Below are 26,233 nucleotides of genomic sequence, written 5' to 3' on the forward strand. Positions count from 1 at the left end.
AAGGCACTTTAAACTTCAGAGGGACAACCCTGACACTAACTGGAAGGTAAAAGTAGAATATTTGTGCTTTGGGTGCCCCTAGGGAGTCTGTAGAGAAGCTGATAAGTTGTTGAGTTCAGACAAGAGAAAGGAAAGGGCTGTTCCATCAGTCACACTACTAATACTGCTCCTCTTGAGCTTGCTTGCTGCCACTGTAGTTATAGACCCAGGGAGTCTATAACTATAGAAAAGTCCACTTGGCAGCACTGCTTGTACTATTTTTTTTTTCTATTCCCACTTCTTTCTTCATCTTTCTAAAAGATATGAGATGTTTATTGGTCTTGTAAAGCTCCATTCTAGAGTACATTGTTAATTTAGTGAATCTTGTCTGTTTAGAGCTATAGTGTAGCAGAAACAACAGCTGATTTCACAAATACTCCTTGCCAGGTGGTAATTTCCTGTTCTTTACAATTCAACAGCTACCTGAAGACTTTGCTGTGGTGTATGGTGAGGCAGAAGGTGAACTTTCAGTAGGGGGAGTCTTCTTAAGGATTTTTATTGCCCAGCCGGCCTGGGTTTTACGGAAACCAAGAGAATTTCTCATTGCACTGTTGGAAAAACTTACTGAACTACTGGAGAAAAATAACCCCCATGTAAGATTTTCTGACTCTGTTCTTTGTATTCTTTAGTTGTCTTTGCTGCAGTGTTAGTTTCTGATTAACTTTGCTTCTCTTGCCTTCTTCCCAGCATAAATGATTTTGTTAGCTTTCTGACTATCTAAAAAAAAGATGTAGATATGATTAGGCAATCTCTGATCCCAATTCAGTACTTTTAAAATCCCTGAAGCCATAGAACTAACCCCAGTAAGTCTGAGGCCTATGTTAGGGTGGTGATGAGGCTTGACAAATAATGTCTTAACTATTTCATGGCCTACCTAAAGAAATGGCACTTTTTTTTTTATAGCCTAAAAACTTTCTGGTCTTGATATGCTTTCTAGTATTGTCTTTCTGCAGCACTGTTTTTTCCCATTCTCATGGTGTGAATTATGTGACCTAGAGTTGCCATGTGACTGTTAAACTAAAACATTAGTTCTATTAACTTGAGTGAGAAAACTACCAATATCATTAAGTCCCTGACTTGCATGTAATAAWTTAAATTTTAAATAGTATTTCTACATTCTAGGTAGAGTTACAGGAGGAAACTGTAAAACATAAACATATATTCAGTACACTAGTCTAAGATGTGATGGTAGTTCGCATGGGCACACAGCATCCAGCAGGTGTGATCAGTACTGCTGCAGAGACTGCAGAATGCTTTCAGGCATTCAAGTGGCCAGCCTAAACATCCATAATCTCTCAGAATTAGTCCATATGCTACTGTGTGCAGCCAGTGATCGGCTTCTCTAGACACAGTGCTCAATTTGTCTGCTACTACTGGAGCTGAGCCTTCCAACTTCCTTGTTTTAACAGCGACAAAAATAAAAGTACTAGGAAAAATCTATGTTGTAGTGTAATGGAAGTTTGAATCATTACTCCTAATACGATGATACATTAGGCTTTACAGAGATGCTTTTTTCTTTTTTCTTTTTTCTTTTTTTTTTTTTTTTGCCTTCCTTAGGGGGAGACCTTAGAAACTATAACAACAGCAACTGTGTGCCTGTTCAGTGCTCAGCCTCAGCTAGCTGATCAAGTCCCTCCACTTGGTCATCTTCACAAAATACTCCAGGCCATGAATCACAAGAACAATGCCATTCCAAAAAGTGCCATTCGTGTCATGCACATACTGTCTGACAATGAGGTACCGAATCGCTCTTGAAACTATTAAGGTTTTAAGTATGCTTGTGTGTGTTAATGTTTTTAGTGCATTATTTGACTCTAAATGCTGTGTACTAGATAAGCAGAGACTTGCAGGAGACTGGAGAACTAAGATTAATGAAAAATAATAAAACTTAGTCTTGGTTGACCGAATCTACCGAAATCATTAAGCTTAGCATTAAAAAAAAATACAATGAAGTGTTCTGGATGTTTGTCTCCTCATAGCTTTGTGTTCGAGCAATGGCATCGCTTGAGACAATTAGCCCACTCATGAATGGGATGAAAAAGAGATCAGATATAATTGGTATAGCCTGTGAAGCACTTAATCGAATGTTTCAGAAGGAACAAAATGACCTAGTAGCCCAAGTAAGTAGTATATTCTTACTCTGCAGAAATATGTAACTTTTATCTGTAATCTACTTATAAGAACAGAGGTACCATCCAATTTAAATGTCTGGCAGGCTTCCGATTAATATGCTTTCCATACCGGAGAAGACAAACCAGTTCCTTACTCAAAATGTTCACGAATGTTGCCCAAGAATTGAAACTTAATGCATAGGATAAGGTTTTGGCTGCTTTGCTGCAAAAGCATAAGATGTGACTGCAACTAATCAAAGTAAACTTGTTAAGACATCTTAACTCTGTGTTAAGACAACTCATCTGGGTGTGTTTATAGGCTTTGAAAGYAGATTTGGTCCCTTATCTTCTAAAATTGCTGGAAGGTATTGGCCTTGAAAACCTGGAAAGCCCATCTGCAACAAAAGCTCAGATTGTTAAAACTCTGAAGTCCATGTCTCGCAGCCTGCAGTACGGGGAACAGGTAAGTGCTGACAAGCCCTTAACTGGGCTTTTGCGCATTTGGGAGAACCAACTCTGGGTGATCCTTGTCCAATCTTACTGTGGCTTTTGTGTTTGATTCCACCTGAAATACTAACATCCCATAATTATAAAATTAAGATGAACTGAAACTTTTCCATTTCCAAGTTTCTTGTGGAGAACTTGTATTGGCTCAATGAGTGGTAAAAAGCACTAGTCAAACAAATTCCCRGTGCAAGAATGTTCTATAAGCCTGGTAGCCAGGTAAGCTTTTACAGACAGCTCTCACTTGGAAACCTAAATTGTTTTTTTTATTTGCTGTGGTAAATATTGCTGTAGACAACCGCAGTTGCATTACACACCTATATAAAGTTGGTAAAATCTGTCCCGATAACTGCTAGTTTCTGGTCCCTTTCTCCTGCCCATATGGGTTTTTCCTCCAAGTTGGGCCTATCTCACTGTTGTATGGGAAAAGCCCTGTTCTACTTAAGCTTTAGGCACAAGGCAGGTGGCTGTTTCCAGGGTTGCTTTTCTTGGTCTTGCCTCAGGAAAACGAGGGAGARAGTCAAACTCTTAAATGATGTTGAGCTTTCCACACTGTATATTGACCTGCATGGTTCAAATGGAGAAACAAGTTATTTTTAAATCTGCGATTCCATATTCTATCCTAAGATACTGCTGTTCGGTTTGGTGATCCTTTCAGAATGACTTAGTTCTTGAACATGAGAAAATGAGTTTATTTCCCCTAGACCCTTAAGTATCACTTGTTCATTGTGTTAATCTCTCCAAATGCTGTAGGTAAATGAAATTCTGTCCCGTTCTTCTGTGTGGAGTGCCTTCAAAGATCAGAAACATGACTTGTTCATTTCTGAGACACAAACAGCAGGATACCTCACAGGTTTGCAACCCTTTCCTATTAATGTCCTGAATCATACTGAACTCTGACTCAGTTGTGTCAGACTTAACTCTGGTGGTAGTGTTTATGCTCAGGATCTGCTGCTGCTATTATGTTGCCTAAACACTTAATGCCAGGAAAAACATGACAGGTTTTCTAAATACTTYGATATCAAAAGCCAGTTCCTCTTGTGATAAGAAAAAATGCATTTCTTGGCGTACTTTTTAATTAGTTATGTTTGTATCCCACTTATGACCTCAGACACATCTGATGCATCTCCACAGTTACTGGTAACAACTTGGTGCAAAAYCCTGTGTAGCTTTGAAACCAGTTGTTGAGGGGTGTATTAAGTAGAAGCAAGGAGCAGGGGAACCTGGAAGATGACAAGTTTTGCAAGTACCCTACAGTAAATACAGTAGACCTGTATTTAAATAGCTGAACTGTGTTAATTCTGCCATGCTGCTTTAGTATGAGGTATGTAATTACAGTATTGGAAAAGTTTGAATATTAATGGCTTTCCTGGGAGTGTGAGGATGTGCCTTTGTCTCAGTGGTGGTTCTCCAGTGACACCGGCCTCTTGCCTGTACTTGGCAGTACACACTTGGGTGCACTCGTGGTGTGCCCCTTGGAGGTCACTTATGGGTGCTGCCAGGGCTTACGTTGTGTCCCAGGGATGCCACATTGATTCTGCTCAGTTTTGAGGCAAGGCCTCTAGCTGTTCATGCCATACACATGAAGCCTTCCAAGGATGGTAGCTGGTGTGAACTTCTGTGCTGGTAATAGCATATGGATATAATCCTGATACTGTAACATGTCATAGCATATCAAACTCATATACATACATATCAGAGATTATTTGTGAAATCCAGAACTATTTTAACTACATTGTAACAAACTAAAGCAACACCTGGTGCCAACTTCTGACTCCTGCATAGCCTGCAACTAAGCAAATGGGTGAGATTAGCTTAAATAATTTAGCCTCCCAACTAATGTTTTAAGTCTCATATGACCAATTAATAACAACATCTCAATATGCTTTATGTAGAATCTCATCCAGTTTAATATAAGGCTTTTGGTAATTAATGAGGCATTCAGGTGGCATACAGAAAGGAAAGTTTCTTGCAAGATACTGGCATGTATTTTGAAGGAGGGGAAAAAAAAATACAAGATACCTTAAACCCCAGAACCTGACATCCTGGAAGCAGGTGCTCTGTATCTTGAGGGCAGATGTTTAGGTGGCCGTATCTCCCTATCCCACAGACTTGACACTGTAGCTCTAAACAGGAGTTGACTCTTTGTCGAAGTGGCATCAGATAGCAAATGGTGCAAAAGAATGTAAACTGTTAATTGATCCTGAAAAATTCTTTAGTAATCCATAATTTGCATTTATGGAGTAAACCCTGGCTGAAAACAAACTATCAAACTGTCAGGCTTGAAACTGGGGGCAATGTAGCTGTACAGCTGTAGTCTGGGCATAATATTGTCTTAAAGCCTGTGCATCATTTGAATTGTCCAGTAAATGCTTGCAAATGTAGAATGAAGATGCTGTACAGATGGAAACTGAACTACTAGCTTTTTTTATCTGCCTTATTTTGTGTTCTGCTTACCTCTTGCTTCAAATTGCTTTGCTATTTGCACTTCCCTTAAACTTTCCCTTGCTTATTTCTCTTTCCCTCAGGTGTCTCCTCTCCTTCCATTCTAACTGGCAGCAGTCCCCTTCACCTGAGAAGTGGGCTTTAGATCTGCTCTGCCAGGCAGCTTGCTAACTTCTGTGTAGCTCTCTAAAGCAGGTAGATACCATCTTGCAAAATGCATGCTGCATTTGCTGCGTTCCAAGTAACAGATGCATGTCAAAGCCGTAACAAATGTAGAGTCCGAAGCTGCAAAACAAACTTGTCATCTTTAAGCACACAGCAGCAGAAAACTAACAATGCAGCAGCTGATACTTGCTGATACTATAGATGCATTAAACTTCTGAACTGTTAAAATACTCAATTGTGGAAAGATTTGAAGGAGGAGAAATGGTGGCATTTTTCCCACTAGGACATGCAAAAGTGGGCCTGGATCTCTGCAGATGTCACCAACAGGCTAGTAGAGAGGAGTGCGCTGTGGGGGTCAGGGAGCTCGTTACCGAAGGCACCACATGGTTTGCTCTCTTGCTTGCAGTAGCATCACAGGGCTGTTGACAAACAACACTGACATTGTGGCTGTGGTGTGAGAAGGGAGGGTGGGGGGTGAAGGGATAGTAAATAGGGGAGAACTTAAGGGAAGTGTAAAGGACCAAGCAGAACTCTTCCTATTCAGGGTTATTGACTCTGTAGGCTGAAGATCTGATACAAAGTCTATCACTAACTCAAATATGTTGAGTGTGGGCAGTTTTCTACAATTACTAATCTGATAAGAGTTGCCATTAGAACACCTCATGCAGCAACATGAGTAATCTTAAAGCTTTTGGTGGAGATTTCTGTAGTGACTAAAATAAGTCTAAGCATTGGGAAGAGATGCTTTGTTTGCAGTACAAAACTGACCCATACACTAATCTGTTTAGATTGGCTAATGAAAGGTGCTTTGCATCTCTGGTATGGAGACTGTGCATCYCAAGAATACCGTTTCCTTTCTTAACGGAAAGCACAAAGAGCTGCTCTAGACAAACACGAGGCAGTTCTGCCTGCTCATGAAGCAGTACATTGAGCTTGCCCCAGTTACGTGGTTGGGGAAAACCCTTCCAATGCTGAAAGCATAAATGTGGAGTAATGGAGTGCATGATTGAAGTCACTGCACTTCTGCAGCAGATCCTTTCCTTAGCAAAGGAAGCCCCACCCCTTCCCTGGTGGTAGACAAGATGGGTAATACTGTTGATTTTTGGAATCTATATCAGAATGGGGGAAAAAAAATGCTGTGCTTTTCTAAGAATGGTCTATGTAAGTCGCTTTAGTGGCTAAGAGGGCTAAGACCCTTGAATTCCTAGTCTTCCTAGATTATGAAGAATCTAAAACTTCTAAATGATCTTGTTTAAGGTGATTGACTTTGAGTGCGACCAGGGAGAATACAGCTGTTCAGTCACTCAAAATCAATACTAATTACCAATATTCTATTTTTTTTTCTTTCCTTAAAGGCCCTGGAGTTGCTGGTTACCTTACTGCAGGGACGACATCATCTGTAATGCCCAACGTACCACCCCCAGTAGACAATGATGTGGGAGATGTCAGCTAAGGATTGGAAATTCWTGTGGAAAGACACAAAGGCAGACTGGCCAGTGATGAGGAACAGCATTTTCCTCTAACATTGAAGTGAACTTTACTGCCTTTCAAAATCTTTAATGACAGTGTTATTCCTTTTTCTATGACTGTTTGTTTTTTTTAGGAAAGTCGGTGATCCTAACTATCACACTGTAACATAAGAAAGCACTCTGTGGATCAGTTGAAATGGGTACACAAGAATTTTTTCTTGTTGTACATAAGCACATTTTGTTCCTTTATATTTGTTTACAAGACTGTGAATCAAACTTTCCTAGTTTTTATATTTTATGAATTAGCATGACTGGAGTTGAGCTACAGTCTAGAGGAATTGGGCTAAATCACTTTGACCTCACTGACCCCCTACCCCCACTAAAAGGGCATTCCCTTCTCTTCCCAGCCTGACATGATCATTCTCCATTGAACACAACTTGCAAAGGGTTTGTCCCTGCCTAGGTCACTGACCTTAATCATTAACATTATCTTCCTGAGATCAAACAGCATTAGAYATTCATATGTATAACTGGCTTTACCAAATTGAGAAAGCTTCAGCAAAAAACTTAAAAGTTGACATGTTATGTAAGAAATTAGTGTAATTGTGAAATGTTCTATACATTATCCAGTATATAAAAACTTTCTATATTGAGTGTACATTATACAGATCATTCATATGTACATAAAATTTTAAAATAAAGGGAATTAAGAGCCTTGTTAATGAGAAAGGAGGTGTTTTTATGTAGCTGTTCTTTGGAGAGTGTATGYTGGGGGGTGGACCTTAATTTGAGTGCAGTTAAAGGGGCATCCTTGGGAGTCTTGCTTAGGAAAACATCAGGGTTTGTGAGTCCTGACACACACCCTTAGGGCAGTAGAACTCCTGAACCAGAAACAAATGTGTGGTGTAGCTTGTTTTGTATTTGAACTGCAATTCAGCAACTGACTTGTTGATATTCTCAACCTTCTATGAAACAGCCTTGGCAGGAAGTAAGAGGAAACTAAGATAGATGGAAATATAAACAATCATTACTACTTTTTTTTTTTTTCCCAGGAGATCATAATCTTGGTTTGCCACACAATGAAGTAATAGATGTATGAAACTTATTTGCAGAAAGCTGCAAGTTCTAGTTGCTGGGAGCTATCGGTATCTCAACTTCCTGATTTTAGCAGCTGTTGCCCTTCAAGTGAGTGGTTACCTGGCTTGGCTCAGTCTTCAGGCTGAGACTCCAGCAAGTTAGACCTTTAGCCCCATAGTTTTTCACTTCCCAAGCTCCAACAGAGGGAGTAATGTTAGCTGGGAGCTGACACCTTTGCAGTGAAGGCTTGTTTACTGGTCTTTAGTGTGTGTTTAAAAAAAAAAAAAATTTGCATCCTTTGTACAAGCTGCAACTGTGCACACGTGCTGGAAAAAAGATTGTCCTACCTTACAGAATATTGCACTGTTGTTTCTCTTTCCTATAATCTACCTGGCTCTGAACAATTTTTGTGTTAAGTAGGTGATGCCAAAGAACACTTACTGGTGAGTATTGCTGCAATAGTGGAGTTGAGGAACCTCTGATGTTTTAGAACTTCAGAAAGGTTAAAAGGCTTTGGCTCAGAACAAATAAAGCATGTTAAGCCTGTTAGAAAATGAACTTTATTCAGTCATGAGAAGAACCCATCAGCTGAGTGTTTAAAGTGCTCTTATTTCACAGATGTGAAAGTCTACAGACTTGCAGCAAGCCCTTGATTTGTAAATGCAGTAGTTACAAGGAGGGGTTAAAGGAATGCATCTTGCTTCAAGCTAGAATCAAGGTTTTTGTGCTCATCTAACTTTAGCTTTAAGTGTTATTGCTTTGACCAGCACAATCGTCTTTCTGAAATTCTCCATGTGCATGACATTGCTTTAGGCTGACATTAAATTTTTGCAGTTAGCTTCTTTGATTGGTCAAGTAGTTCCCATCTTGCAATGGTTGAGAGATGTACTTCATCTGGCCCATCTGCCAGGCGCAAGGTCCGTATATAAGCATACCTGTGTAAGAAGGTCTGAATTAGAGGTGGATTCTAATGCTGTAGCAGGATTAAGCAGAAGTTCTCTGCACTTTTTCCTATAGCCACACTTCTCAATATAGCTATTTTATAGGAGATACTGGGGGGGGGGGGGAATCTTCCTGTTGGGATTGAGACATGTGGACTGGTGCTTCTGAAGGCTTGCTTCTCTCCAAGGAGCTAGAAGATAGGACTGAGCTTAGGAAATGCATCCTCAATGCTGTTGATAAGAAACTATTTAAAGTTCAGTGCCAAATGCTGTGTGGTGGTGTTTTGGGTTTTTTGTAATCCCCCCTCCCTCCACACTAAGGGCAGAACAATGCCATTGCTCTAGGTTTTCTAGAATTGTTGAAAGTTCATAGCTTATGTATTAGTAGGTTTGACTAGTAGGAATGTGACCTGTTGCTTCAGACTACCTGAGGTTAATAGGCAGGTACTAGTGTTATAAAATCCTATGATCTTAAAAGGAGCCATAGCAACTAGTGATATCTCAAGTCTCCCCTACTCACATAAAAGCCAAAGGAAAATCCTGGGAAACTCCAGCTCCACCACAGACTTGGATTGCGCAGTCGATCACTTTAAGGACAGCTCTAGGCACAACCACTTTAGTCATGGCTACCTGGAGTTAAGAGAACTTGCATTATCAGCAATAGCTCTGTAAGTGAATGGAAAGTTTATCGGACTGTTTAACTGAAACCATAGTACACAGTGCAATTTGTTCCTTAGTCAGAAAGAGCAAAGCTCTCTTTTAATTCCATCCATCAGGTAAAATCCTCTGAGGGCAATGACAACTCAAAACTACATCCCTGTGTTAAGAGACTTGAGCAATACTTTCACTTCTTTAATTTTTAAAGACTTTGAGATCAATCTGATGAAGTCCTTATAGTGAGAGCAYTTTGCAGTTTTGTTAAGAGAGCCAAAAACTGCTTTCTGTATGAAGTTGTATCATGAGGGCAATTTTTTTGTGACATAGAGTAGCTTAAATTTTGACCAGGTATCTCTGAAAATGCATCATTATTTCCCTCCCACCAGGCACCCACTCGTATCAAAAAACAATCACCTCTTTCCTYGCTTGTCTGTTGCCCACCATGTCTATAATGCTAGCTGTTTTCAGTGTAAGTAGTCGAGCCTGTTCTATGTGAAGGCGGCATTCAGCAATCCAGTGGGCAACAACTTCCTGAAGAGACAAAATAAGGACATGAACATAAAGTCAGTTAAGGTCTCCTAGGTCGCTAGGATAACCTACTCTAAAGAAGACACCCCCCCCCCCCGTATTCCTCAGCTTATGCATTTCCAGTCATTTAGAGACATCCTTGTGCAAATTGGAGCTAGGCTGACATACACTCTAGTACAAAAACACAATCCTCATCCGTTGACTGATACAAATGCTATGGCAATCAGTTCTTGGCAGGAAAGTGCAAAGGGAAAAGAAAAATCCAGATTCCAGTTCATTTCCTTCATCTTCCTTTGGCACATTGCTTGCCAAAAATTTTCCTGAAGCCCTTCAGAGCCTACATTTTACTCCCTCCCTCCTTGACCTGATCCCACCACTTGCAGCTGTGGCTCTGCCCTTCCACAGTACAAAAGCAGGGGCAGGAGGGGAAAGAGGAGTGAGCGAATTGGTTCTGTTTCCTCCAGCTAATGATGGTGTGTCATGCACCCAGGCAAACAGCTGCAGGGTGGTGCCTGCTGCCTTTGTGCTTTTGCACTGATGATGAATTAGTAGCTCCCTTGATTCAAAAGAAGTTTGAAATGTGGTATGCTTGCTTGCAATAAGGTCTTGGCAGCCCTTCCCTGCTGTTCTCACGTAATTCCGAGAACAGCCTGCATACCATGTTATAAAAATGTTCCGTGCAATGCCTGTTGGTGCTGAAGCTGTTCAGAGCCTGAGCCAGCCTCAGGCACAGACRCACTTCAGCCTGGAGCGAGCATTTTGTAACCCTGGTATGCATGGGAGGGTGTGCAGCTGGGCAGCGCTCACTTCAGTGCAAGGCTGGGAGCAGCTTGGCTTAGCTCATGCCAGCAGAGGTGGTCTCAACCCGCGCAGCCCCTCGGGCAGTGACACAGCGCTAGGGCATCCAGAAACCCCCTTCTGCTGGCAGCTCCCAAGCTGTAACCCCCAAATGGGCAACGGTGACGGCCTGTTACCCAAGGCAGCCAACAGCTTCACCTCTTAAGTAAGTAAGTAAGTGCCCCAGAGCTCTAAAGAACCACTGCACCTACTTCAGCCATGAATTTGGCCCATAGGTCTTGTTTGTAGCTTTGTTAAACATATTAGTTTTTAATCTCAAAGTGCTTCCCATCAAACTGCTTATGTTAATTCAAGGTTATRGTAGGGAGTTGAAATTTGGCCATGACATGACTGGAAACAGATATGTATATAAGCTTACTCTCTCTGCATCTGTACAAACATTTTCTATAACCTGTGCCAGACACTAATTCAGTTTCCTCTTTCCATTGCCTTTACTTGTTTTTCCCAATAAATTCATCTCATCTGTTGGATGAGAATCAGGAACACTTGAAATGTGATAGGCCAACTAGTAAATGCTAAAGATTCCTACAAAAAGCAAACTTACCTTTTTATTACTCCCCTTAATAAATAAAAAAAAATGGACTCTTTTTTTTTTTTTATCAGGTAACAGCATTTTAACACCAGAGCTAGGTAAAGAAAAACCAAAATCCCACCCCCGTCTTGGCTCAGTCGGTACAAATAACTGATCGGAGAAATAGAGTTTTTTAGCCAGGTGTATGACTAGATCTTTGAATGTGTCTGGTCATCATGACCAGAGATATCTAGGCGGCAAATTTAATGCAAAACAGATTGTGGCTGCAAAAAATGTAAACTAAATGCCTGAAAAAAATACATCCAAAAGGATCACGGAAAGCAGGCCAAAACTATACTAGCAAAACTGTTTTTGAATCCAACAAAGGATATCCGATTTGTTACAAGGAAACAAAATCCCTGTGGAGCACAGTTAAAAGTGGGAGCCTCACACTGATTTTTTTCCTTTACCATTTGAGCCATTGTTAATAACGGTTTAAGGCACATCCACTACAGTCTCCGTTATTAGAGTCACAAGGTTCTGTGTGGACAAAACAAAGATGTCTGAAGTATGTGAATTGAGACAAAGAGGGAACACGCTTACATGATGGTACAATTTCTTCCCAAAAGTCACTCTCTCTGCTGCACGCTGGCACAGTATCTGTAAAGCAGTTTCAGCTGCACCAATAGACCTCATGCAGTGATGAATACGGCCTGGCCCAAGCCGACCTTGAGCTATCTCAAACCCTCTTCCTTCACCTGGTTGAAAAGAAAAACATGCACAGGCAGATCACTTGATTCTTCCTTGAAATGATCAGAAGAGAAGTGACCACTTTGCAAGACAGCTAGAAGTGAGCTTTTTACACGTTTATTTTGCAGCACTGTTGGATTTGTTTACTTTTAACTTTAATTTAACTATCTATACTGACCCAATGTTAATACTACTTACAGCACACTAAGCTGGTTTCTGAGAGGGTCAGATATACTTGTTTTTAAATTAAAATGTTAACAAACTTACATCGAAAAATACATTTATGAGATCTGGTACGAGAATCTGGGAGAAGAATTGAGGTTTCCAGATCTAAGGGCTACTGAAGCAAGAAGGCTCTCTCAGAGAAAGAAATAGAGCCAGGAGGAAACTATGTAAACCCTGGCTTCTCCCAAGTGAAAGAACAAGAGCAAAGTTTTCCATGCAGAAGTTTACAAGTGCCGGCCTGCTTTTTTTTTTTTTTTTTTTTCTTCTTTCTTCTTCTTCTGTAAATCTGCAGGCACCCAGGCTCCTTCAACCACTTTTCTGCTCCAAACAAGTTCTATTCATGCAGCAGACAGACTGCTAAAGGAAGAGTGGACTCCAGCTTACATGTGTTTGAGACCTTGGTTTAACCAATTTTGACTGGACACATCTTATCTAAAGAACGCCCTATTAGCTATTTGCAGTAACTTACGGTGACTTAAAAAATAAACCACTGTATCATAAAATTCGTGTCATCATTATATGTACTAAAATGGCATTAATACTGAAACTCACCCAGTATTATATTAGACAGAGGTACATGCACATCATTAAAGTGTATCTCAAAATGTCCTCCGTGGATCTCATCTACAGATACACAGAAAACAATACCAGGGTAAAACAAAGGAGGATAATGCATGCATTAAAAAAATACAGGCCTTCAACTCCTATCCCTTTTTCTACACACGCATTTTCCTGGTCTATTTCATATATAACATTTATTAATATTACTGCAATCCCTGAGACGATTGCTAACAAACCAATACAAATACAGCAGATAAACATGGTCTCCTCACCCAGGTAGCCAAACACTGAGAGAGGTCTTATCAGCTTCAGCCCTGGAGTGTCCATAGGAACAATGATCATACTGTGCTGCTTGTACCTGATCAAAACAAGAGGAAAAGGTTCTGATCAACTTTGGGCTTCCTTGTGATCCCTGCCCCCCCCCTCACTTTTTATGTTCTAACCCCAACTTAGCATTTGCCTAAAGCAATTGTTGAGATTTACCTCTACTGACTGCAGCCATCCTGTCTGCTTGCAGTGTGGCGTGCATAGTTCAATGCCCCTTGAACCACCAGTCAAGAAGCAAAAAGGTGCTACTGGCATCTAACATACCATGACTGAAAAAAATATTAATTCTGTATACATTTCTAGCACCTGGTTCTGTATCATCCAGTCCATTTCCCTTTTTCCCTGATAAAAAGAAATCCTCCTTTTTGTTCTCAAAACATGTTTATCATCACCACCACCATTTTGGCTTGCCAACAGTTTAGAAAAACAATCTCAATTTTTAAATGCTTTCAGAATGTTTAAGTGCAGTTATTAGTCACACAGGATTGGAGACAATCTCCCAGGTGCCTGAATTCAGTTCCAGTTCCAGCAGGCACAATATCACATAGTCCCCTCCATGAACTTTTGTTCATCTTCCAAAAGCTCAGCCTCTGCCTGCACAGCCACAGGACAAACAACCAGAATACTGTAAGAAAGCTACTGTTGACTCCCAAAGGCACCTAGTCAAATCAAAACTTAAGATTATCAGTGGAATTTGGGCTCAAATCCAACTAAGAGATATGACTGTTTCCCATTTTATGCATCACAAGCTGCATGATTTCAGCAAAACCAGCCACAAGGCGTACTGTTCATCACACGCCTAAGTTCTAGTAAGAGGCAATTTTAGTTTTGTAGTAACAGTTGAACAACAGGTGACTTAGTATTTCTTTCAAACAGAAAGAAAGAAACATTATATTTACATGTACAGGAATGTGAATGATTAGATTGATTAAAAACATGTCATGCTCTCTGCTCATATAATTCAGAAGTATGTATGATTTGTTAAATGTCTTGTTTCATTCTCATTTTTCTACCTGAAGATAGTTTTCTGAAAAACTCAGTATATAACTTCAGGTCTCTGACACAGCACTTGTATTCATTCCATTCAGGAAAACTCTGAAAAGGCTTGTTTTTATTAATTRTCATTTAAGCAAGTAATTCTTCCTCCTGTTAAAAGTGGTTTAAATACTACACTTCCAAAGTAATTTGTTGGTCAGAGATACTGGAAATCTCTAATTAAACAGGAAAAAGGGGACTATGYTATGAATGTGAGAGTATAACAGCCCAAAAAGTGTCAGATGCCTTTGGATACAAATTCTTTTTCACCCTGAAAAAGAACCGACTCTGCTCTCCTCCTCYAGGTTGATCCCAGCAGAGGGTCAGGATGTGTGCTAAGGGGAGCTCATGTCATAGTGATGGCATCACCAGGAGAGGGCAACACACTGATGCCAGTCGTGGCACAAAATAGGACATTTAGCAAAAAGGTGGCCATGCGCCACGGGTGGCACGGGGCGCCTCCTGCTCCCACCCACCTTGCCCATGCACAAGGACCAGCTCTGCATGCAGAACGCACATCTGTCAGAGCTTGCTCACTGCTAGAGTTTCACAACCAGTTTAAGTCAGCATAAGCCAATACCGCAAGCAAAGGAAGCTGTCGCACTCTCCTGCAGTTTGAAGAACAGATCCAGATTAAAATGAACGTGGCCAAGACAAAGTTAGTGAACTCAAAACATATTCCTGATCCAATTCATCACAGAGCTGCAAAAAACACTTGAGCTAGTGCAAGAGAGGAGAAAGYACATGGCTGCAGCTTGGTAACATTGAGAAGTTTGGGAGGTTTCAGTTGACATCAAAACAGGAGCTTGGTCAGCCATGTTTTTCTCTAAACAGACACACCACAGAGGGTTAAAATTCCCCTGTAAATCATGACCACATCCAACAGATCAAGGCAATTAATGTTATTCCACTTAACGAAGTGGAATAACACTTTTTGTAAGCAGTGAATCCTCTGGGAAACAAAGTTTAGGTAAATCTTTGGATATCATAGGTATCCATACCTGGATGCTGAGGAATTTTTCGTTTTGCCCATTACTATCGCAACTTTGCAATTTGGATTCCCAGCACCTTAAAAAACAAACAAACAAATACAAACATAGTTTTCAATACAAAAATTTCTACATAGAAGCGAATGAAATTTCATATTAATAGATCGTACTCTCTTCCTTTCGTGCTACGAGCAAAAGCACGCCGTCCATTTCTGTGTTTATACTCTGAGTAATCAGACTGAAAAAGAATATATCTTATTGCTTAACATGTAAAAGGGAGTTGATTTGCAGGAGGAGAACAATCAAAAGCCAAATATCCAAACCCTCCACGATCCATCTCCATTATCTATTCCTATGAAAGCAGAACAAGAAGGTACTTGAAAAGGAATCTAATTACCTCTGTCTCCACTACCGTTAAGCAAATAAGTGCGATATAACAGCACACCCAAAGGTTAGATGCTGACATTTCAAAAGCAAAACTTCTCAAAGATATAAAGACTGGAGAAGCTATGTAGTACATAGTAATGAAATGCTGACCACATTATAGCCATCAAATTAGGCAAATAAGTCCATCATAAGGGTTATCATGACTTCTTTGCTGCTATTCCAGCATATCTTCTCTGGAGTGAAGGGATTTTCCCCCCTTTATGCAAATTATTATGGTTTACACTTTAAAAAAAAAACCTCAGTGGAAATTGTAATCTTAAAACACGCTAGCATTTCAAGACACTGACAACATTATTTGATATATGTTTTCGTAGCATGAAAACTAGAAGTTTATTGGAAAAGTCCTAAAATAAGATTCTACCATAGTTTAAAATGCATCATATTTCTAAGACAACTTAATCCCCACCATCTTCTTTCTTCAAAAGTTTCTTAGTAAAAAAGCATGCTCTCATTTCTTTCAATGTCTCACATGGACAATAAATCCACAGAAAAGAGGGCAGGATTATACTAGACATATGTGACAATCAGCAAAATTTCTTTTGCTACCTCAATAAAGATGATAAGCTTCATAGAGATAAAATTCAAGACCTAATCTCCACCAACTTCTCCTATGTTKATGTCAGAAACAATGATGACTATCTAAATTCTCTGGCAGCTGCTGTCACAGGGTTTGGGACAGCCAAACCAGTCTAGACAACACATCCACCTGGCTTTGAGAAGAGCTACTTCCATGTTAGAACAGGCACTGTGACAGCTGGCAAGTCTACTACAGTGGGAGAGAGATTTATTTTGATCTGATAAACTTGTCTGTTTTGAGGGCCAGACTGCTGGATGTTTACTTTCCTCTTCTGCAATATGCTATTCATCTGTGGCATTAAAAGTGAGATTATTTGTGGCATGTACCCCATAAACTGTACAGCACTAATGTGCTAGAACATCTAAGTGAAAATGAGGGAGGGGAAAAGAACTAGTTTGGTAAGAGAAAGGGGTTTCTCAAACAGATGTCCCATTTGGGCAACTACAGCAAGCAGATGACCAGCTGACAAATAAAACAGTGAATGTTTTACAATATACTATCCCGCAAAGACAAACGCTATACTCTTAAGGCGTATCTGACTTTTCTCCTTTTCCGCAGCAGGTAAAGGATCGCACAAGTGGCATTTTCTAAATCRTCTTCATCTTGAAATGTGGTTTATAACAAAAGATAATTTGTCTTTCTGGAATGACTACTTAAACAGTTTTATAAACTATCCTCAAGTCTCATTCTTATCTCAAAAAAAGACAGAAGCATTACATCACATTCTTCGGAAAAAAAAAATCAGAAGAAGCTTTTATGTTAAATCTAGCAAAGAGTTCGCAGAGATCTAGACATCTGGTTAAAAGTCCTAAATCACTAGTACAAATAATTTCTTGGAAGGCAAATGAATAGTTCCGTTTCATATGCATCTCTGAACATGCCAAAAGACGAGAGCTTCCTAGCCTTTCCACTCCTTAGAGCCTAAAGTKCTGAAAACACCAAACGAATTTTATCCAWCATTGGCCATAAATGCTAGAAACAACTTCTCATCTAAAGCAAGACTCTGGCAGACTCCAATGCTTTGGAAAAAATGCAGAATGCCTGAATGAAATAAATCTGTCACTTGTTAATGACATTTTTATGTTACTTACAGGAATCAAAGAAGTTGCAGGAGGATGAGGGGATGAGTAGGAAAAAGCCTGTMATTTTTGCAGGAATTTGAAGTCTTTTTTTTCCAGAAATTCAAAATTCAACAGATAGAGAGAGTAGACATTTTAGAAGGTCAGCTTTAAGCATATATCCATATTAATAAGCTTTTGTACAACTTTCTTATATATAGTATATATATATACACACATATGTCTGCACAACTTGTCCAGAATTCTAAACTCCAATGCTGATGCATTTTTAAACATTGTAAGCTTAGACAACATACTATATTTTTAAATCTTTCAATGCACTCACATAAGCATGTAAAAACATACTTAAAGGGTTGATCACAGTCCTAACAGAAGCCTAACCTTCACTATCAGAGGGTATAAAATGCTTAAGATTAGACTTTCACACAATCGAGTTACATGGGTTCTGTGTTGGTAAGAGCACTACACATGGCAGAGGCATGGACGGTACAACCTTTCCTTAAAGAAACTGCCATATAACATGGTTTCAAAGGCCAACAGCACTTAATCTTTGCAATCTAGTTATCTGTTCTTCAGTGTCCAGTCTTCAAATTTTTAGCTAAGAAGGCTATGGCAGGATAACCTACTACCTGAATGCCCAGAATAACTGTGTCTTGTCATGCTGGCTGCTACACCGGTGAGCCTGTGAAGTTGCCTCTCCCTGCTAAAGATCTGAGGTGACTTTTCAGACTTGGCAGCTTCCTAGGAGGGTAYTGACAATTATGCGTTCTCAACTCTCCTGCAAGCAGAAACTGGACTGAGTACGGCAGATAGCAGTGAGGTATTAGCTACTGTGCTATGAAGAAGGTCTTCTACTGGAGAAAAGGGGCCCCCAAAAGGCTGCAGTATCATCCATCCACTGGCACAATCCAGTTTTATAGTTTTCTCTCACCTTCCCCAGCCAGCACTGCTGGATGTCTGGTTGACATACGGTAGAGATTATAAGGTGGCCATGGTAAATTGACTACAACCAGAAAAGACAGCAGCAACACTAGAAAGCAATGCAGGCTTCTGCCACAAAACACTGAGGGCTATTCAATTCTGCCATTGAATGTGGCCTCTAGATACTCCCAGCTAGAGTTCACAGCCTCTGATGGTGCCAGTGAAAGCAGTCACTGCACTTTTAAAGGTTTTTTTTTCCCCACCTTCATCCCATTTTTATACAGCTGCAATTGCTTCTTAGTTAAGCAAGATCCATTTTGCAATCACTCTCTTATTTATTAAATGTTTTTTGTATTTTTTGAGCCTAGAGGGCTATACTAAAATTACTATTACACAACTGCAGTATTTCTGTACCCTTTCTGGATTATTGTGTCCTCCTTGTAGCCTGTAAAATTATGAGGACTTGAGGCACACTACAGTATTTACATGAGTTGCCTTCCTATASCCTGCCCACAGGACCTCTTAGCCACTGATAACACAAACATTTTTTTCCCCAGTCACTGCAGAGATGTATTTCTTTGAGAGTCTTCTCAATTCTGATTATTTTCTCTTGTTGGGCACCACATAGAAATGAAGACCATTTAGGAGAACAGCAAGATACACTCCAATTTTTAAAGAGAATAGCTCAGGCCTCTAAGCAATGATGTTCCTTGCAAGAAGCAGGTATGCTAGAAGTCACTGAAATGTCCTTATCTGCTATTGCGAAGAACATGAGTAAAGTGCTGTGGTAACTCAACATGAAAGCATGATGAATGATCCTGCAACACTCTTTCTATAGTCTAATTCTTTTTTTCAACCTATTTTGCTTTCTTTTTGTGAATTCAAATGCAGCTAGAAGCACCGGTAAGCACCTGCCTGTTGCATTCTTAGTAGCCCATTTTGAAATTGTTTCCTTTCACATATTACAAAACAGTTTAAACATAGACAGACTGCACAGTTCAGCTGCAGCACATCTACTTTTTTAGTCAGCATGCCAAAATGCAAAATCTGACCTGTTGTCTGCCCCGAACTTCTATTATTTGGTATCAATATTAAACTCACTAGACTGCTGCTACAGGATATAGGATAATCCATACAGAACAAACCCTTTAGCAGACTACAGGAGGCTCCAGATACTCTGCATACACAAGAAAATAATTTAATGCTGAGCAGACTGTGCAAATACAAGTAACATACAGTCATTTTAGGAATTCTTARTATGAGAATCTAAGCCCCAGTGCAGAGATAACAATATCTGCATGTGACTGCAGAACTTTTCCATCTTCCCTTTCCTGTAACTGTATCAACTTTTTATAATCTAGACAGCACACTGCCAATGGAAGGAACACTGGCTCACGGAAGGAACAGGATCTTTTTATTTTTCCTCTTGCCTTCCTGCCTTGCTTATCAAATACTAACTTGATTATGAGTCTAACTTTAGCAAYGTTCAAGTCTCTAAGAACTCTCTCACAGGGTGCAGGGCTATCTGCTTATATCCTGGTTAAAACTTACCACTTGCTTTCATGTCTTTTCCCTACCATCTTCCTGGTTTTGTTCACTGTCACATAGCCACATCCTGAAAGAGCCACCCCCCAATCTCTCAAAAAACAGAACGCACTCCTCTATTATACCACACTAAAAAGTTACTTATAATGGCATATAAGGGTCTCTTAAAACCTTGTATGGGCATCCATCAAAACTACAGTATGACCCCCAACGAAAATATATACTGATTCTCTATTGGTGACCTCGCCCCAAGCTGACCTCCCCTGATTCTCTCCTTTACAAGCTTAGAAAGTATAATTTGTTAAAAAGCTTTTGATTTTGCACAAAATGTTTGGGCTTTCAGGTAAAAACTAGCTATTACAGTAAGAGAGTCTCAGCATTCCAAAGAGCACTTGCATTCTAGTTGGAACAGGGAGCAAAGCAGGAAATGAGAGTGAGTTCATACTGAGAAGGGTTTTCAGAAAAGCAGGACCTTTTCGTGGCAAGTTAAAATGAAAGTGCAACTGACTTCCAGATGAGGGTGTGGTGCTGGAAGACAAAATGTAATGTGTCAGACCAACTCAGACCATTCCACTAAAGTACATCTCAATTGCAGTACCTGCTACCAGTCTGCTGACAAAAGAAGGTTAGTTTCCTTTTAATTTTTTTAATTTTCACTGATCTGTATATGAATTGTGATGTACTGACCTTATGTGCAAGCAGAAGAGGCAGGATTTGCTCTTACTGGAAGCTATTTAAGTTGGCTTTACAGAGAATCATGATTTCACTCAGGTATCTCCTTTTTTCAAGTTTTAAAATTGATTTGTTAAGTAGAACTGGTTASTGATCAATTCATTCTAAAGGAAATATCTGTTTGTTTAAACTGGGAATATTAACTTCATTTAAAATGTATTCATACAATCCCAYATCAAGTTCAAACATACAGAAAAACTGAAGATGGTAACTCCTGGAATAATTCTGCAAAAACCATGCGAAGCTGTCTATTAATATATCTCCTACAAAATAGGTGTCTATTGGAATGAACAGAAATGACAAAAAGGAATAGGAATGTTAGCCAAAACATTACTGTATTATTTTAAGAGAGAGAACTAGCAATTGTTAAAAGTGTTAGATAACAAATTGTTTCTGCCAAAAATTCAGATCAGCCAAAATCACAGCCAGGCAGTGGAGCATGCTCCCTTTCACAGCCAAACTGCTTTATGGCACCCAGACTTATTCAAGTTTGCACCAAAAATTCTGTTTATCATTTTGCTTTCAAATATATCTGCCAGTGCTCCAGTTTGATTAAACATTCCCAGATGGGTCCTCTTTCAAGTGTTCACAGCACAGCCAAATCTTTTGCATTTAACTTTTAATTTTCTTCTGATCTTGGCTAAGACTCTCTGTACTGCAGTTTCTGTCCTGGTTGAACAGAAACGTTTGCTTCTTATGTTTGAATCTCTCCTAGGAAAGTACTATAAAGCCACAAAACATTGCTGCTGTTGAAAAATCCTGCTAACATGGGCTACTGGGCATGGAATGCATACCCATTGCCAAACCAAGGAATAGAATCACTTTATTTTCCATTCTGGACACCTCACGGACACAACAATAAGTGTCAGATGACAAGACTCAAAAAGTAATTATTGTGTAAAGTTAAGTGGGAAGTGTTTGGAAATGTCAACATGAAAGTCCAAACAAAGTAATTAAGCAAAAGTCAAAGCGCAAGCCAAATAGTTCATTTCTAACTAGCATACATTTTTAAACTTAGATAGATGATTCACTGAAAAAAAAATAAGTATCAAGCAAGGCTGGAAATTAATCATTCCTTTCTAATTATTTAGTGTGTATCCCTGAACATGAGAGCAAGCAATCAGTAATTTATTCTTACTGGTAGACAGAGAACACTCCAAAAATTTTTGAAGAGCTACTGCTTACAAGGGTTTGGCAACCYTTCATTTAAACCTTCCTTTAAAAAAGGGAAATATTATTTGGAATTTTTTCAAATTTGAAAATGCAAAATTGTAGCTCTCGACAGAATATCATATAAGAATCTGTTTTCAATAATACTAGCGTCAAATTCTGAAATATTTCCGGGTATGAGAAAGGAACATGTTTTTCATTTTCAGCCTTTTGCCACTGTTACCGAGAAATCTTAATCCCGTTTATTTCAAGAAAATGGGGTACTATAGGGCTGTAGTTTTCAGCAAGGAATTTCAGCAAATTAGTAAATGAACACAATTACAGGAAGAAAAGAATATACTGTGGGACATGGCTTGCCTAAGATTTAATCTGAAGATAAGAATACTAAAACTTCAACCTTAAACAGGCAGTRAGAATATAACCTTCGTGTCTACTAAACATGTCATGAGATGAACTTGAATAAACAGCTGAATTGTTCCGAAGTGTTTGGAATTTGTGGGCTGTTTTGTACACGATAAGATTCCTTTCCATACATAACATCCTGAGAAGTTTCCAGCCCTAAGATTCAGCATACCCGCGTTAATTTGACTCTGTAAGAAATTCCACTCGGGCATAAAGCCATTCACTGCGTGGGATGGTGACTAAACTGAGTAATTCTGTTTCACCGCTGATTCCACTRAACAGCTGTGCTTTAAGTGATTGGTATGTATACATGTGCCTGAGAAACAAACAAGTGCACTCTTCCTATATTATACTCGCATCCCAAATCTGCCAAAATATATGAGAGTAGGCACAGAATACTACTACTTTCCTCTCAGCTTTAAAACTATTAGTATTCCTTACCCACTATATGGTAATATTATCCAGAGCTTTTAACCGGTACGGCTTTGCTTTGCTGAGGCTGTATAGAGAAAAAAGCGTAATTAAAACTCTATAGGGGTGCAGACAAATTTATTTTGCAATAAAATATAGTCATACATAATTAACTCAGAGCAGTTTAAGCAATGATGGCTCCTCAGCTGAAATGTAACCAATGAAGTGCACTCCAAGCCTCCTGCAGTCTCAAACACTGAGGTTAATGAAAGCATTTCAAGTGCATCCATTTCACTTTGCATTGCATAGATATGGTCAGTGGCCCATGTCATATGAGAAGCTGAGACTTGGTCTGTTCTGCCTCTAGCACTGTCTAGCTCTTTGTACCAGCTCTAGTACTTTTACTATTTGCAAATGCAATCTTAATATCTAACTTGTTTAAATTTGAGATTTATAAGCAACCTGAGAAAGGATTTTAGGTTTCCTCATAAATTTTAAAATTTGGAAGCAAGTTGTATTTCTTTTTCTTTGTCTTGCAGCTTTTGCCATAGGCTGGGATATGAACAACTCAAGTGATTACTGGAATGAGGACGAGAGTGATCTCAATTCTGTGATAGATTACAACACGTATGAGTTGCTTTGTGAAAAGGATGATGTAAGAAATTTCAGTAAATTATTCCTCCCTGTGTTCTATGCATTGGCTTTCACTGTTGGAGTCGCTGGAAATTCATTAGTGGTAGCAATTTATGCCTATCTGAAGAAACCAAAGACTAAGACAGATGTGTACATCATGCATCTGGCCATTGCTGATTTGCTGTTGCTCTTCACTCTCCCATTTTGGGCTGCAAATGCAGTGCAGGGATGGGAACTTGGAAACGCAATGTGCAAGCTCACTTCTTCTTTATACACCATGAATTTCAGCTCTGGCATGCTGTTCCTGGCCTGCATTAGTGTGGATAGATACAGGGCCATTTCCAGATCTCAAGGTCACAGAAGAGCTGGAAAACCGTGCAGCATAACCTGTATCTGGGTCTGGCTGTCTGCTATTGTGCTCAGTATCCCTGAACTGATATTTAACCAAGTGAAGAAGTACAATGACAGGAATGAATGCCTTCCTGTATTTCCAGCGAACACAGAAACACTCTTAAAAGCAGCCATTCAAATCCTGGAAATTATCCTGGAATTTCTGCTTCCTTTCCTGGTAATGCTGACCTGCTATTCAGCCACTGCTAGAGCAATCTTTAGATCTCCAAATGCCAAAAAGTCTAGACCCTTCATAGTTCTGTTGGCAGTAGTGGCYACTTTCATTATTACTCAACTGCCTTACAACATTGTTAAGTTTTGGCGTGCCATAGATATCATCTACCTGTTGATTACTGACTGTGATGCAAGTAAAACTATAGATGTTGCACTCCAGGTAACCAAGAGCATAGCTTTGTTTCAYACCTGCCTGAACCCTCTTCTGTATGCCTTTCTGGGTGCTTCTTTTAAAATGCATATTATGAAAATGGCAAAAAATTATGGATCCTGGAGAAGACAACAACAGAATGGAATAACCGAAGAAATTTCTATGAATTATGAAGACCATACAGAAGAAACAATTAGCTTCACTATATAGACAATCAATTACTTTCATTTTCATATATACAAAAGGAATTATTTACCAATTAAAGGGGTATTATTTCCACATCGGTTTTGCAAGTTAACCTTCAGATGAATTTCTGGACCTACCAACTAGCCAAGACACTACAATGCTGTTCAAAACGAAACATGTTGATCAAAAACAAGCATCAGGCATGAACTGTATACTAAGAGTGCTGGGAACAACTGGAGATAGCTACTTTTTTTTAAAAAAAAAAAAAAAGATTTAAAAGGGTCACAGTACTAGGCTATTATATAGCTGAGTAATCAACAATCTGTACATGCTTAAAATAGAAAAAGAAACCAACAGCAATAAAACCACAGTACAGGAACTTTTATACCAAAAGTTAGTAATTTTCATGCCTTTAAAACGTAACATGGTAGGTACGTTTCTGCATTTTGTAACAGCTTAGAATGTTTGCCTATAAATATTTTCCATGTTTTTCCCTAGCTATCATACCATATCATACCCTTACAGCAATGAATGAMCCGAGGCATCAGTTCACAGCTGAGAATTAAGTTAGGAAAAAGGAAGAAGAAAAAAGCTATTATGAGTTTCCACATATACATAGCAACATCAACATCCCTCCATGAAAATCAACAACTCCTTCTCTGTAACTACCTAATTTCATCTCTCCCTTTCATTTTCTGCTCACTCTGGACTTTCAGCAAGCCCAGTGTCAAGAAGCACATTCCAGATCTCTGGTTCCAATTCTAGATTCATACGATGTGATTATCCAGGATCTCATATTCTTATCACTTCCTAAAAAATGGYTAAGCTTTCCTCTCACTCTTACATAATCCTTGGGCAACAAGTATCAGGCAATGTAGGAATGGCCTTACATTTTTCAGCTATCGTATATCTTAATTTTGAACAGGAGCCCTATGATCTATTACAAAAATATAGACTTTTATATGTACCTTTATTGCRTGTCTGTGGATTTTACAGGTGTCATATGGGCTCTGAGCTTTTATACCTAGCTCAGATAACTCAAGAATAACTGAAAGAAGAGGTTAAACTATATGTAGTAGAGCCAGATGCAGACAGTTATAGTCCTTAAGAAAGAAACTAATGACAGGGAAGAACTGACCTGTGAAAGCAAGAAGGTAATTGTTTTGAAACTGTTTGTTCTTATGTTACAGTTAAGTACTTAATGAATAATACGCTGCTTTTCTGCTCTCCATAGTCTATTTATCTTCAGAGAGCCACATCCCTCTTGTAACTAAACTAATTCCATTTGATATCCAAGGATAACCTCAAGAAAAAAATCTTACGCAGCTGATACAGGAAATAATGTAACAAAGTCCCTAGAATAAGAAAAAAATAGATAGCCACTGAATTCCTAGAGACTCTCACAACAAAAATAGTATGAGGAAAGACATAAGTTGGTAAAAGACTGCAAGAGGGAACGTAGAAGGTGGGGGGCCAGTATTCCACAACGGGGAAATTACACATTGTTCACTTAATTAATGTTGTTAAGAGAGGCAATGTGCTGCAGATTTGCCCAAGAATTGTATGGTTAAATAAACAGAAGATTCTGTTTACTGTGATAAAAGAAATCAACAAGTGTGTGTGTATATACAAAAACGATCTACTTCTTCAATCTTTTCAGTTGTCTTTGCTCTGCCCAAAGTTCTAACAACCACTCATATTCCMAGTGTTATTCCTCTAGAGTATGCATAGAACTTAAACTATTTCCTTGGCTATACAATGGCACCATATGAAGATTTGGCTTTGTAAATGTCAAAATAGTACAAAGTATTAGCAAGAATGTAAGAAAAAGTTTTAATCTTCTGRCACAGGGCCTGGAATTTCGAGTAGGAATTTGTAAAACAATTAAACACTGCAATAATTATAATCTTCTACAATAAAATATATGAAGACATAATAAAATGTAAAAATATGAAACGAGCATTGGCTTCCAATTTTTTGGCTATCTTTATCTTTGCTTTGTTTTAGTAAATATTGACATCTCTCATCACAAGTGTGTAATTATCTATCGCAAAGGCTAGAGGCCTCACTTCATGAATGAGAAAGGTTCTGCTTCCTGGTAGAGCTCACGGTTGGTGGGATGCACAGTCCTTCATAGAGTAGTATCAAAGCTAACCCTGGCCA

General features: G+C 39.2%; 3 protein-coding genes across 7 annotated transcripts in view; 2 read left to right on the forward strand and 1 right to left on the reverse strand.

The window, feature by feature from the left end:
* Positions 1-6,843, forward strand: part of DNAJC13 (DnaJ heat shock protein family (Hsp40) member C13) — a 54,949-nt gene extending 48,106 nt beyond the window's left edge. For all 4 annotated transcript variants that reach the window (XM_085311860.1, XM_085311858.1, XM_085311861.1 and 1 more), the window contains 7 exons: positions 4-46; positions 459-632; positions 1,597-1,776; positions 2,019-2,159; positions 2,470-2,613; positions 3,408-3,507; positions 6,620-6,843. In XM_085311860.1, the coding sequence (XP_085167986.1) occupies positions 4-46; positions 459-632; positions 1,597-1,776; positions 2,019-2,159; positions 2,470-2,613; positions 3,408-3,507; positions 6,620-6,717 (880 nt within the window). In that variant the 3' untranslated portion in view covers positions 6,718-6,843. The remainder of the gene's footprint in view (positions 1-3; positions 47-458; positions 633-1,596; positions 1,777-2,018; positions 2,160-2,469; positions 2,614-3,407; positions 3,508-6,619) is intronic.
* Positions 6,844-8,347: 1,504 nt separating this feature from the next.
* The window catches only part of ACAD11 (acyl-CoA dehydrogenase family member 11), a gene marked incomplete at its 5' end in the record, with an annotated part of 33,941 nt that continues 16,055 nt past the window's right edge, over positions 8,348-26,233 (reverse strand). Inside the window, 7 exons of the mRNA XM_085311748.1 lie at positions 8,348-8,745; positions 9,272-9,381; positions 9,823-9,939; positions 11,909-12,063; positions 12,833-12,904; positions 13,114-13,199; positions 15,205-15,271. Of these exons, the coding sequence (XP_085167874.1) occupies positions 8,631-8,745; positions 9,272-9,381; positions 9,823-9,939; positions 11,909-12,063; positions 12,833-12,904; positions 13,114-13,199; positions 15,205-15,271 (722 nt within the window). The remainder of the gene's footprint in view (positions 8,746-9,271; positions 9,382-9,822; positions 9,940-11,908; positions 12,064-12,832; positions 12,905-13,113; positions 13,200-15,204; positions 15,272-26,233) is intronic.
* Positions 20,286-24,320, forward strand: ACKR4 (atypical chemokine receptor 4). 2 transcript variants are annotated; one of them, XM_085311863.1, is made up of 2 exons: positions 20,286-20,383; positions 23,017-24,320. In XM_085311863.1, exons 1-2 carry the CDS (start codon positions 20,307-20,309, stop codon positions 24,092-24,094), a joined length of 1,155 nt encoding a protein of 384 aa, XP_085167989.1. In that variant the 5' UTR covers positions 20,286-20,306; the 3' UTR covers positions 24,095-24,320. The 2 variants fall into 2 exon arrangements, with proteins under 2 accessions (XP_085167989.1, XP_085167988.1); XM_085311862.1 differs by having other exon boundaries at positions 20,322-20,386; positions 23,016-24,320.

This window comes from Rhea americana, unplaced genomic scaffold, assembly GCF_003343005.1.
Source record: "Rhea americana isolate MKP2758 unplaced genomic scaffold, rheAme1 scaffold_35, whole genome shotgun sequence".
Classification (NCBI taxonomy): Eukaryota; Metazoa; Chordata; class Aves; order Rheiformes; family Rheidae; genus Rhea; species Rhea americana.